We start from the raw sequence: 12,624 nt of genomic DNA on the forward strand, positions 1-12,624 counted from the left end.
CTTTCTCTAACACATTATGAAGTGGGTAGTCTCTACTCTCAAGAATTCTCAGAACTGGACTTCCCTGATGGCGCAGTGGTTGAGAATCCGCCTGCCAATGCAGGGGACACGGGTTCAAGCCCTGGTCCGGGAAGATCCCACATGCCGCGGAGCAACTAAGCCCGTGCGCCACAACTACTGAGCCTGTGCTCTAGAGCCCGTGAGCCACAACTACTGAAGCCCACGTGCCACAACTACTGAGCCCGTGTGCCTAGAGCCTGAGCTCCGCAACAAGAGAAGCCACCGCGGTGAGAAGCCCGCGCACCGCAACAAAGAGTAGCCCCCACTCTCCGCAACTAGAGAAAGCCCGCGTGCATCAATCAAGACCCAACGCAGCCAAAAATAAATAAATTAAAAAAAAAAAAAAAGAATTCTCAGAACTGCCTGCCTGATGAACTATTAAATAAACTTTGTATCACCTAAATTGTCTTCTTTAATCATTTTAACAGTTTTGCTGATGGGAATGAGATTCAAAGCTGACTACTAACAGCCTGCAAGAAAGACACACAGGCAAGATGCCTGCTGAACCCTTTGAGTTCATTGTTCCTCTTGTCATTATTGAGGGCCATGGGTAAGTCACTCAGATTTGAGCTCTGCTCACTTGCATGCAGCTTTCCAATCCAAACAAACTTTACCCAAAAATTATTAAAAGAAAGGGTTTATTAAAGTTCCCAGAGAGCTTCTGGGATCCTGGAAAGGTTCTGGGACAATTATATTGGGAGTCCATCGCAGGGGGCAGCAGCCAAAGGACCATCGTGGACCTCGAGGTAAGTCCGTAGCATAAACCACTGGGGGACATGGGGAAATAAGATAAGGGATTCAGACTGTCTTGACCAGTGGCATATCAAAATCTCAGTGGGGGGCTTCCCTGGTGGCACAGTGGTTGAGAGTCTGCCTGCCAATGCAGGGCACACGGGTTCGAGCCCTGGTCTGGGAAGATCCCACATGCCGCGGAGCAACTAGGCCCGTAAGCCACAACTACTGAGCCTGCGCGTCTGGAGCCTGTGCTCCGCAACAAGAGAGGCCGCGACAGTGAGAGGCCCGCGCACCGCAATGAAGAGTGGCCTCCACTTGCCGCAACTGGAGAAAGCCCTGGCACAGAGACGAAGACCCAACACAGTCAAAAATAAATAATAAATAAATAATTAAAAAAAAAAAAATCTCAGTGGGCACGAGTTAGACCACTGAAAGCCATTAGAGCATCTGCCACTATGAAGAAATCTTCTCATGAAAAGAGCAATAGATCTATAGTTAATGAGAATCTCAGAAGCCAAAGCCTCAAAATTGGCGGGCACAGATCAAGCACTGAAAAGCTGTTAGAGAGCTTGCACCTAAATCTAATTCTCCTGTGCTGGGTTAAGTTGGTAATGGAATGGTTTAGATTGACACTAGGTCACCCAAAAACCTCAAGAAAATTTCTATGCTGTGAAGTACGTTGTAAAACACAAAATCCCCAACCCAGCAGCACATCTCTTAGGTATTAATTTGGCTCCAAGAAACTCAGGCTTAGCTAAAGAAATAGAATCCCCAAGTTTCAAAAAAACTGAGCGCTCTACCTTCCAGCACACCTGCTTATTTTGTCTAAGAACTGTGGTCCTAGACGTTATATGTTCCAGTTAGACAAGATTATTCATTTAAGAAGTGCACTTGAAAGCAAGGGTTCCCAAATCAATAAACAGAATGGAATACTTATTTTAACTGGTATGCAGAAGCCCCCAGAAGGCTTCAAGATTCCAAAATAGCCTTACTGAAAGATTTACTGCAAAAGGCTAATGAAAAATTAAAGATGCAGAGGTACCTAAAACAAAAGACTATAAGACAAATGTGACCCTACTACTCCCCTCTGCCCTCCTTTACCTGAGTACTCAGGGTCTATTAATCCTCTACCTGAATTGCCTTTCCATTCTGAAAAGGCTACAAGACCATAAGCAAAAGTCTTCTCAAAGTTACTGGCCTTACAGCTGCAACAATTCCAAGGGCAAAAACCTAAAACACTGTTGCACGGTCATCAAAACACCAGAGATTGGTGTCTCATTTGCAATCAACAGGGAAACTGGAAAAAAGATTGCCCTAGAAGGTTTTATGCAAATCCTTGGTTTAATTAAAACAGGCATGTCTTCAGACTTATCAGAATTAAATATAAGGCAGACATACAACTTTTATTCTACCTAGGTTTACTAAAAGTCAAGTAAGCCCATGTTATCTCTGTTACAGAATTTGTCAGCAAGAAAAACAACCTAAGATCATGGTTAGTTGTTTAATGTCTCATGAAATTTCATGACTAATCTAAACATAATTGTTAAGAACTGTAAATTAAATAGATGTAAGTAAGATAAAAGTTTATAAATGAACTTTTCAACAAGTATGCTTTATGGTATGTCTACTTTAAAGTTTCCAAAATGCTTTTGATAAGTTGAAACCTTAAAGCTACACTGAGATAAATTAAATAATGGATATTCATTGAATATCTAGATCATTTCCAAATAAGATAAAATACTGAAACTTACTCAACATAAGTTTATCCACTTTTGGCTTCCTTTTACAGAGGACCTAAGATATTTGGTTCTATTAGTAAACATGTTTTGTGCCATGCTGAAAAATTTACTATAAGGAAGAATATACTTTAAAAATTAGGAAGTGTATTCATAAATTTGCCAATCCACAGAGTGCTACTGTAACACAGCCCACAATTGCTTATTTCTTAGTTTTAAGGTTTAAAATTAAGGATTCTAAGGGTTAATAATTGTAGTCAATTAAAACTAATTAGAAATAAGGGTGAAAGAAAACAACTGTATATGAAAAGTAGGTAAGAAAAGTAGAATATATTTTTTGGATAAGAAAACGTATGAAGGACATTTTTGTTATCATTTGTTCATTTTATTTTGTTTTGGTAAGGGAAAAGAGAAAGTAACTTTGTCTTAAAGTAAAATGACTGGTTATTCCAGAATTGGAAAAAAGGGGAAAAATAGGAAAAAATCTGACTGGATATAAGAAAGTTGTAGAAGATTTGTGGAAAGGAATCTTGGAAAAGGAGTTTTAGGTGTGGTTGAGTTGGCTAAGATTGGAATGGACTTAAGTTTTTAAAAAATTAGTTTTTGTTTTTTTTTTTTAATCTTTATGATCCTCTTTATTTTTTTTTAATGTTTTTATTGGAGTATAATTGCTTTACAATGGTGTGTTAGTTTCTGCTTTATAACGAAGTGAATCAGTTATACATATACATACATCCCCATGTCTCTTCCCTCTTGCGGTTCCCTCCCTCCACCCTCCCTATCCCACCCTTCTAGCTGGTCATAAAGCACTGAACTGATCTCCCTGTGCTATGAGACTGCTTCCCACTAGCTAGCTATTTTACACTTGGTAGTGTATATATGTTGGTTTTCTGTTAAAAAGACAAAGTTGTTTTTTTTTTTTTAAAGATTACTGGTGTGCTCTTAATAAGAAATTATAAACAAAGGTTTTTCTTTACCTTTTAAATAATCTGCCTGAAAAGCAAAGATTTTGTGTTTCACCAAAATAATTTACTGTGCTTCACACTGACTTTACCTGGTCTTACTTAAGAAAAACCAGTCTTCTCAATATTAACAGAACTAAGGTTTCTGTTTGTTTTTGTTTTTAACTGCTATGTAATGTTCTGTATTTGCCTTTAAAGTCTTTAACTGTCACTTTGGTTAAATGGATAATTAAGTATTGTTTCACAGTGATCTATGATCCTATTTGATCAAACGTTTTAAAAACGTTTGATATTTTGATAAACTTTCTAAAATCAAATTCTAAATAAAGTCTTAAACTAACTTTGGGATTTTTCCACAGGGCCCCTAGAATATCTTAAAAGATTTGTTCTCTTCCCTTATCAAAAGAGAAATGTTAAACTAATTATGCTTATTTGACATGTTAAATTACATAGGAAGAATTGTCAAATAAGAAGTGATGTTTAACCTTCTTAGGTTATATTTGTAGGGGTCTATGTTATCTATATGTGTTCCAGAAATTGTATAAAATTCCTAAAAATCTGGTATGTCCTGGTATAATGTTATCAGTCATAATTCCAGTTATCCAGTTATTCCAGTTAAATGTTGGGTGTCACAGAAATAACCAAATTTTGTTAATTCCATTATAATGAACTCTCATCAGATCTTTAACCACAGGCATTTTTAAGTCTTTTGTCATCTGTAGACAGTTAATTGTTTTACTCTGATGCTTTTGCAAAAGAGAGATTCATGGAAAAGACCCTACCAAGTACTCTTGACCACTGACACTGCTGCCAAATTACAAAGTGTTGAACTTTGAGTGCATATTTCAAAATTAAAGAAGGCTCCACCTAACAACTAGTCCTCGGCAAATGCCAGAGACCTCAAAATCAAATTGACCAGAAGTAGCTAACACCGAAGTAAACTGCTTCCTCCCAAGATGTTGGATCAAGAATGTTTCTTTCCATTCCTCTTCCCCTCTCTGGCCATCCTTTTCCTTATACTTACACCACGGAGGTCTTTACAATTTTTTTATCCACCTTTTGCCTTGCCCTTGCCTGGAAAGATATATCACTGTTCACATATGTCAGGCCATTGCAAAGGGGGGTGATCTAACCTCCAACCTGCTGGGTTTGCTACAATGCTGGTGATCCTGTGGTTTTGCCTACAGAAACTTCCCTCTGATTGCTAATGCCTCAGTTTCTCTGGAACGAACTCACTGAAAAAACAATTCTGGGGAAATGGAGACAGAGTCGCAAGAAATATATAAATAGACCAACTGGCTTAAAGAAGTATGTCCCTCTTTGGGATCACTTCTTGACAAATTTGATTCTAGCTGGTTTGGTTCATGAGGACCCTGGCTTAAGATTGCCCTGCAAACCTTAGGAATACTTTTACTATTATTAATAATAATTATCTCTCTGGTCTGTTGTGTTCTCTCAAGGTTTTAGGTGAGTGTACGCAGCCATCAATCCGTCAACAAATGGTCTTTCTCCAACTGGAATGATGAATCTGATATCATTTCCGGTGAAATATATACCGAAACACAAAGAGGCAATGGTAACTGAGAATAACTTACAACACCATCTTTGCTCAAACCTCTTGCTTGGCTAGAGGCTGATCAAAAGGGGGGACTGTCAAATTGATCTTGCATTAACCTTTCCTCAGTAGGCCAGGTGCTGCTGCTCCTGAGAAACCACGTCCGCAAAACGAAACTTAACTTTTAGTTTTCATGTTCTTGTAAATGTTCCATCTGCCTAGAGGTCAGACCATCTAGGTAGCCAGTCCATGAGCACCAAGTTATGTGGGTGATTGCCCTATTCCTATGATACCTCAAATAAAGCCAGATATGTAACCCCAGCCAATCAGCTAGTTTTATTCCTGCTCTTCCTTGTTCCCTATTTTTCATCCTGTAAAAGCTTCCTGTCTCCTGCCCCACTTTGCAGCTCTTTGAACTCTTGAGAGTGGAGACGGCCTGCTTCATGAAGTGTAAAATCAAGTTTGCTTCAATAGTCTTCTTTAATCATTGTAACAGTTCTAAAGGCACACACTCTGTAACCGCTAGCATTTCTTCAGAACCCCCTACTTCCAGGAAGGAGTTTACTGCATGCCACTTACACAAGGCATCATGTTAGGTGTTTTGGAGATACAACAAAGTGAAGAAGACATGTTTCTTCAGATTTAAAATCACTCCTACTCATAATCTCTTATCTCTTCTTTTTTGATCCACTTTATACCTCTAATATCTTTCTAATCAAATGACCCAGCTTCATGTGAAGCACAGAGATGAGGCAAAGACAAAGCACTCCCAAGTCTTGGGCCCCCAGGCTGTCCATCACTGCCCAGGTGAACATGGACCCCCAGATGAACACAGGCCCAGGTGACCATGTTCCCCCCAAGCTTACCATGGAAGTCTGTCTCAAAGTCACTGTATTCTCTAAATAATGGTTCACACTATGAGACTGGAGCAAAAATTACGTTTACCAAAAAAGAATTTCAACATTATGAAGAATGCAGAATTACCACATATGAAAAGTCTTACTGGTATAGAATATCTTTCTAATCATCCACAGGCATATGTTGTTAACCCCAACTTATTTTTAGAATTTGGCAGACAGATGTGAGGTACATCTGAAGAACTCTTCATGAGGTGTGTACTGTGTTTCTCTGTCCACCCCCTCCTGCAGTTTCCCTAGATGGTCTGTGAGCCACCTTGGAACCATGGCACTCCACAAAAATTTCCTAGAAAATCATTAACATTATGGACTGCACTTTGCTATCAGACCTATTTGCCTTTAGCAGTGAAATGGAATATATTGGTCTTATCTATAATCTAAAACCTTTTTTCCTTCCCCAAAAGGCAATTTCTCTATGTGTAGTTTAAAGAATTCAAGCAACACCATTAACTTCCAGCATTTCTACTTACATTGCACAGTGCAGTGGAGTGAAGGGATTACCAGTAAATTTTCGAAAACATTTTTGCTCCAGAAGTACCTCTATGCAGTTTTCATTACCTGCAAGGAATCAAAAGAATTTAGGGAGCTTCCAAGAAAGAAACTTTGTTTAATTCAATCTATTTTTTTCATTAAGTATTGAATTCTGGCCTATGAATTTTCATGAATTAGCTGAACATTCATTCTCCATGGAATAAAATTCACCAAATGTCAAAATGTTATTAACTATGTTCACAGGTGTTCTGAGACATAATGAATAAATAAAACAGTGAAGGCCATATGGTCTGGTGGAGAGAAAGAGAAGAGACCTCATTTACAAGCAGAATAATTCTCTGTTACTCTCAGCTCTTAATAGATAGATGCCTAACACAGGTATGCCTCAGTTTGCCCATATTTATAATAGAAAGTTTCCCTTTCACCCATGTGAATAGGTTCACTTGTAATTATGCACCCTAGGGAAGGGAAGATGTGAGTGATAGAAAATAGTATTTAAGATAATGCCAGTGAAAGGGCTTTGACTGTAAAACATTATATAGTATTTAAAATGGCACCAAGAACAGTTCCTGGCAAATAGTATGCACCCAATAAGTATTTTTTAATAAGTAGATGAGTAAATGTGAATAATTATTTTCAACAAGATGACAGGTAGTTTTCAAGTCAACTGAATTTAAGTTAGGCCCCAGCTCTATCAGCGTAGTTGTTATGTGACCTGTGAGCCTCAGTTTCCTACATAGAAAAACTCAAAGTAGGAATACCTGCCCTATTGATGTCACAGGATGATGGGAGCTTTACTTGATAAAGGACCTAAATGAGGTTTGTAAAGCAATGTTAAATTGTTAAGGCAAGAAGATAAAGCTATTTGGCTTTGGAATATAGGTTGTTGCCCTGGAACTTCTTCTTGGCTGAGTTCAGTGCTAAATTAGAGTTCTCTTCCGATCTACCCCAAAATGATATAGATTGGACAATTTTAAGTATTAAAATAAAATCAAACCTTTCTTGTACCTATTAAGAAAAAAAGGTGAAACTGCTTTTAGGGAGAAGCATATGAAGTAATGAATATAAAAATCCCCTAACTTTATGTAAGTTATACTGTTTAGCTTTCCAACTATACCCAACCCTCACTCAAACAGTCCCAGACACTTCAACCCCTTTATTAGTATGAATTCCCCCAAAGTACCTAGCTTAGGGCAGCATATACCCAAACCATTTCTTAGAGACTATATGAATCTCAATCTAAAGGTCTATGTAGGTAGGACTGGGGATCCTTAAACGACTTTCAGTATTTCAAAGTGCTTGGTGAAGGAGATTCTGGGGAGAGGGGAGCTTAAACCTCAGACCTGGAAGACTGCAGTGGAAAGGTGAATTGTTTAGGAGAGGACTGCTCCTCCTCCCCTGCTTGTACCTTGAGAGGCCTAAGAACAGAGAGACCTGCCATACCTACCCCACCCAACTCCAGGGGAGAAAATGTGGTTTGTGGCAGGTTTTCCACCTGCCATTATAAAGTAGAGAATTTGACTCTTATTGAGGTCAGAACCAATGAAAAAAGGAGGACTGTAATAAAAACATAACGAAAGGTATTAAATTGATACAGTTAAAGCACCATAAAACCTTTGTGGACCCAATAATCATAGTTTCTGAGTGAAAATTTTAATAGAAGAATTGAAAACGGAAAAATAAAACAACAGAAGCAGAATAAGAAATATATGGGAAAATATTCATGTACGCTTAGGGGTAGGAGACCTTCTTAAGCAAGACTGTAAACCCAGGTACCATAAAGGAAAAATCTGACAGATTCAACTACATAAAAGTTCAAAAATCTCTGTATGGAAAAAGACATCATCAACAAGGAGCAAAGACAAATTGTAGATTGACAGAAAACGTTTGCAACACACGTAACACACAGAGGATTCATATCCTAAGACAAGGTGCTCCTACAAATGTGTGAGAAAAGATAAACAACTCAATAGGAAAAAAAATGAGCAACAGATGGAAAAAGTAATTTCCAGAAGAGGAAATGCAAATACATAAATCAATACACTATTAGACAAGGAAACACAAATTAAAATGAGATACTTTTTTCTGCCCTTCAAATTGACAAAAATTTAAAAGATGATATCATTTTGGGCTGATAAAAGGTTGGGAAAGTAGTTTTATATTCATATTTGGTGGAGTAAAAAATTATGATATACCAAAGTAATATGGTATAATTTATTAAAATTAAAAAATATACGTGCCCTCATCAATAATTTTACTTCTGGAAACTTATCTGACAGAATATAAGGTCCATAATATGAACACACACACTGCAGCACTGTTTGTAATAGGAAAAAAACCTGAAAACAATTTGAGTGTTCATCAACAGGGATCTGGCTGAATAAATATTAAATTCTGGTATACACACTCAAGACTCATGCATGACTATACCTATTTATCTATCTGCTATAAAATACACAACTATTAAAAAGATCAATGTATACTGATACACATTGACTTGTAAGGATATCTGCAATAGAATGTTAAGTACACAACAACAAGAAGAGTTACGGAATGATATTTGTTACATGATTCTAGTTTTAAAAAAATAGATGCACATACATCTGTATTTATTTACATCCTCAAGGGAAAATTATGAAAGATAAACACCAAATTACATCAGAAGGTAAGGTTGGGAATGGAGACAATTTTACTTTAGACGCCTCAGTATTTTTGAAATGTAACAATTAGCATGCATTTACTCTTCTACTCAAATAAGCGAAACACAAATTTTTAAATCTCCTAAGTAGCAAGTGTAACTAAATAAATGGGGACTATGAGACATAAAAAGGAAATACTGAAAGATAAATCATGCATCTACCAGCTGTCAGTTGTGACAGATTATTACATCATATTGTTTTGGTTGTTTTTAGCTGTATTATTTTAATTCCTTGTAGGATCCCTGGTTGTCTCATATAGAGAAGAAACCCTGATTAAAACTGGTTATTTCAGTTCATCAGAAGTTCTGATTAGGAGATACAGGTTACTGATCAACAAAAAGGGTAAAGTGAATTTCCACTCCATTATGGCATCATGGTAGCCACGGAGGGAAAAATATCAAAAAAAAAAAAGGTATCTTTTTTGAGGTATCTGAATGCAGAAAGATTGGAAACTCTTGTTTACAGCTTTACGCTTGTTCCCACCTCCTCTGAGATCACAGTGGTGTTGGGGCAGGAAGTCTGATGGAATTCAGCCCAGTGACAGTTAACTCACCGTTGTAACAAGCCCAGTGCAGCGGCGTGTAGCCCTGGTTATCTTTGAAAGAACAGTCCTCCTCGGAAAGTGCTATCTGCAGCAGCTCACTCAGCCACGTGGCGTGGCCCCGAGCAGCCGCATAGTGCAAGGGTGTCCTCCCTCTGGAGTCTTTACACAGAATCGACACTTCTTGTTCCAGCAGCATTTGCACACATTCCTCATGTCCTGTCATAATCTGATGCGTCGCAATGAAAAACACAACACAAATCTGAGAAGACTCAGGAAGCGAAGCAGTTGGCTAAGGGAGGCTGGGCTCAGAGTAAGTGGACATACGCCAGGGTCTTAAGGGAAACAGACTCTATCCTACTTGGGAGGAGACAGGCAGGACAACCTAGCAGGATTCATAACAGGAAGGTCTGTGTGAACACCAGTGTTTTAGAAACGTTTCTTGACTCTCCAAACATAACCGTGAAAGGAATCGTGATATAGTGGAAAGCATCAGCTTTAAAATCAGGAAGATGTGAGTTAAATTCTGGTTCCCTCTTATAAAACTTGGACACGTCAATTTGTCTCTCTATGCCTCACTTTACCCACCTGTAAATGGGGATAGTAATAATGACCTCACAGCCTGTTGTGAGGACTAATGAGATATGTAAAGGCTCTCAGCCTGCTGTGCGGCCCGCAGGAAGTACCCAAGAAATAAGATCCATGATTATGGCGTTAACCACTCATAGTTCCTCTTCTTTTCATTGATCATGGTGGTCAGCACCATCTTCAAATAGCAATTTTCTGATTTCTGCTTTTGTTTCATTTGGATTATTTGACATGCTTTAAAAAACAGTTCAGCAGGGTGTGTATGAAGAATTACCCACAGGATACATATTTCAGCAGGATACATATTTCAGGTGGGGAATGGGCCTACATTGTATACAGAACAATTAAAAATAGCATGGCTACTCAAAACTAGGTAATCATTGGAATAAATTATGACACCTGTACACAGTGGAGGATGAAAAATGATAGGGCAGAAAAACGTTTAGTGATATGGAAAAAGGTACTTGATATACTAAGAGAAAAAAAAGCAGGTTCCGAATAGCATCTTCAGTATTCTCTCTTTTTAAAATTTAAGGGCTTCCCTGGTGGTGCAGTGGTTGAGAGTCCGCCTGCCAATGCAGGGGACACGGGTTCGAGCCCTGGTCTGGGAAGATCCCACATGCCGCGGAGCAACTAGGCCCGTGAGCCACAATTACTGAGCCTGCGCGTCTGGAGCTTGTGCTCCCCAACAAGAGAGGCCGTGGCAGTGAAAGGCCCGCGCACCGCGACGAAGAGTGGCCCCCACTCGCCGCAACTAGAGAAAGCCCTCGCACAGAAACGAAGACCTAACACAGCCATAAATAAAATAAATAAATAAATAATTTAAAATTTAAAACAAATCTATATTTAGAAAAAAAGATTGCTGATATATACACCAAAAAGTGGTTATCTCCAGGAGGTGGGATTACTAGCGATTATGATTTTCTTATTTGTGCTTTAAAAAAATTTTTGCAAATTTCCTATGATGTGCATGCGATCAGAAAGAACCAGTTCTACCGACAGTAGGTGTTCATGTACCTATTATCACAATCAAATGCGACAACTCAAGAGCTGGACCTAAGAGTACCTGCCATTATTTTACCTTTGCAAAAGATTTTGTAATTTCTTTTTTGGCTGACTGAGGTTAATTGGTTATCTCAGGAAACAATTTTCTTACTAAAAATTCATATGGGCAGGGGGAGAAGAAACAAGCTCACTATGAAATTGCTTGATTAAAGCTGAGGAAAATACACATACCCCTCTGTGTAAAGCTGTGCAGCCCATGATGTCAACAGCATCCACATTTGCCTCCTTTTCAAGTAACAACGAAACAGCATCAATGTGTCCATATGCTACTGCAAGCATCAGCGGGGTTCTAGGAAAAGAGGGAAATCAGGCTTTTAAAAAGAAGATTAAAAAAATACTCATCACTTCCAGTGGGAGGATCTCCCTCTCTCCATCTCTCTTGTCTCTCTCTTTCTCAGTCTCTCTCCCCTCTTGACAGTTGCTTGATATTTTCTGAGTGTCCCCAGTTTGCTATCTGCTACTTGGAACAAGCTATCTGCCTCTGGTCTCTAATGGCCACATGGAATGGCGGCAGCGGACTGATCAATACGGGTGGGGCACAGGAAGGTCCCACCTCAAAATGTTCATTTGAATTCCATCATTTTCAGAACTATGTAGCACTGACCAAATATCAAGTGAGTAAGGTGCCGCAGACCGGCTGCAGAAAGCTAGAAGTTCCTGGTGGTGAGGGGTAAGGAACTGAAAAGCACCAATATGGGGTCAGAAGGGCCAAGACAACTGATGGTTGCAAGGCAAGTTTATTCAAAGAGCATGAATGTATATATAGGTTTAGTACGGAACGAATATTAGACAATAAATCAGTAAACCCTGTATTTCCACATAATTCTGTCGCCACTATCTACGTGCCACTATCTATGCATCAGCATGCCTTATGGGCCATTCTTTGGAGATACAGACTTCCCCCTCAGGGCAGCATGTCCTTCTTCTGGGGAACAACCAGGGGCTCTTAGATCCAGAGCAGGCACCTGGAACGAAACTGGCCGCAAGCCATTTTCCTTTTTTACGCTCAATACCGCAGCGTCAGGAGTGCATACCAAGAAAGAGACAAGCAGTTCTCCGGAAAGCAGAAAGCTGAATAAGCTTACAGCTTGGGGGCCACCACAGTAAGGAGTGTGTATATGTAAGACATGCTCTTGCTTCTATCAGAGCAGCTCTACCTTCATGGTTTTCTATGTCGGACTTTGGCTCAAGATTTTATTTGAACAAAGCTTCATTGCCTTAAAGAAAAGTCAGACAAGCCCAGAGAGGAAAGATCCAAGTGCTGGGATCCAGGA

At 39.0% G+C, this 12,624-nt stretch overlaps 1 protein-coding gene across 3 annotated transcripts in view; it reads right to left on the reverse strand.

Moving 5' to 3' along the window:
* The window catches only part of ANKRD44 (ankyrin repeat domain 44), a 326,656-nt gene that overhangs the window by 12,297 nt on the left and 301,735 nt on the right, over window positions 1–12,624 (reverse strand). For all 3 annotated transcript variants that reach the window (XM_057551441.1, XM_057551440.1, XM_057551439.1), the window contains exons 20-22: window positions 11,522–11,639; window positions 9,710–9,926; window positions 6,436–6,523 (exon numbers count right to left, since the gene is read on the reverse strand). In XM_057551441.1, the coding sequence (XP_057407424.1) occupies window positions 6,436–6,523; window positions 9,710–9,926; window positions 11,522–11,639 (423 nt within the window). The remainder of the gene's footprint in view (window positions 1–6,435; window positions 6,524–9,709; window positions 9,927–11,521; window positions 11,640–12,624) is intronic.

Source organism: Balaenoptera acutorostrata, chromosome 8, assembly GCF_949987535.1.
Source record: "Balaenoptera acutorostrata chromosome 8, mBalAcu1.1, whole genome shotgun sequence".
Classification (NCBI taxonomy): Eukaryota; Metazoa; Chordata; class Mammalia; order Artiodactyla; family Balaenopteridae; genus Balaenoptera; species Balaenoptera acutorostrata.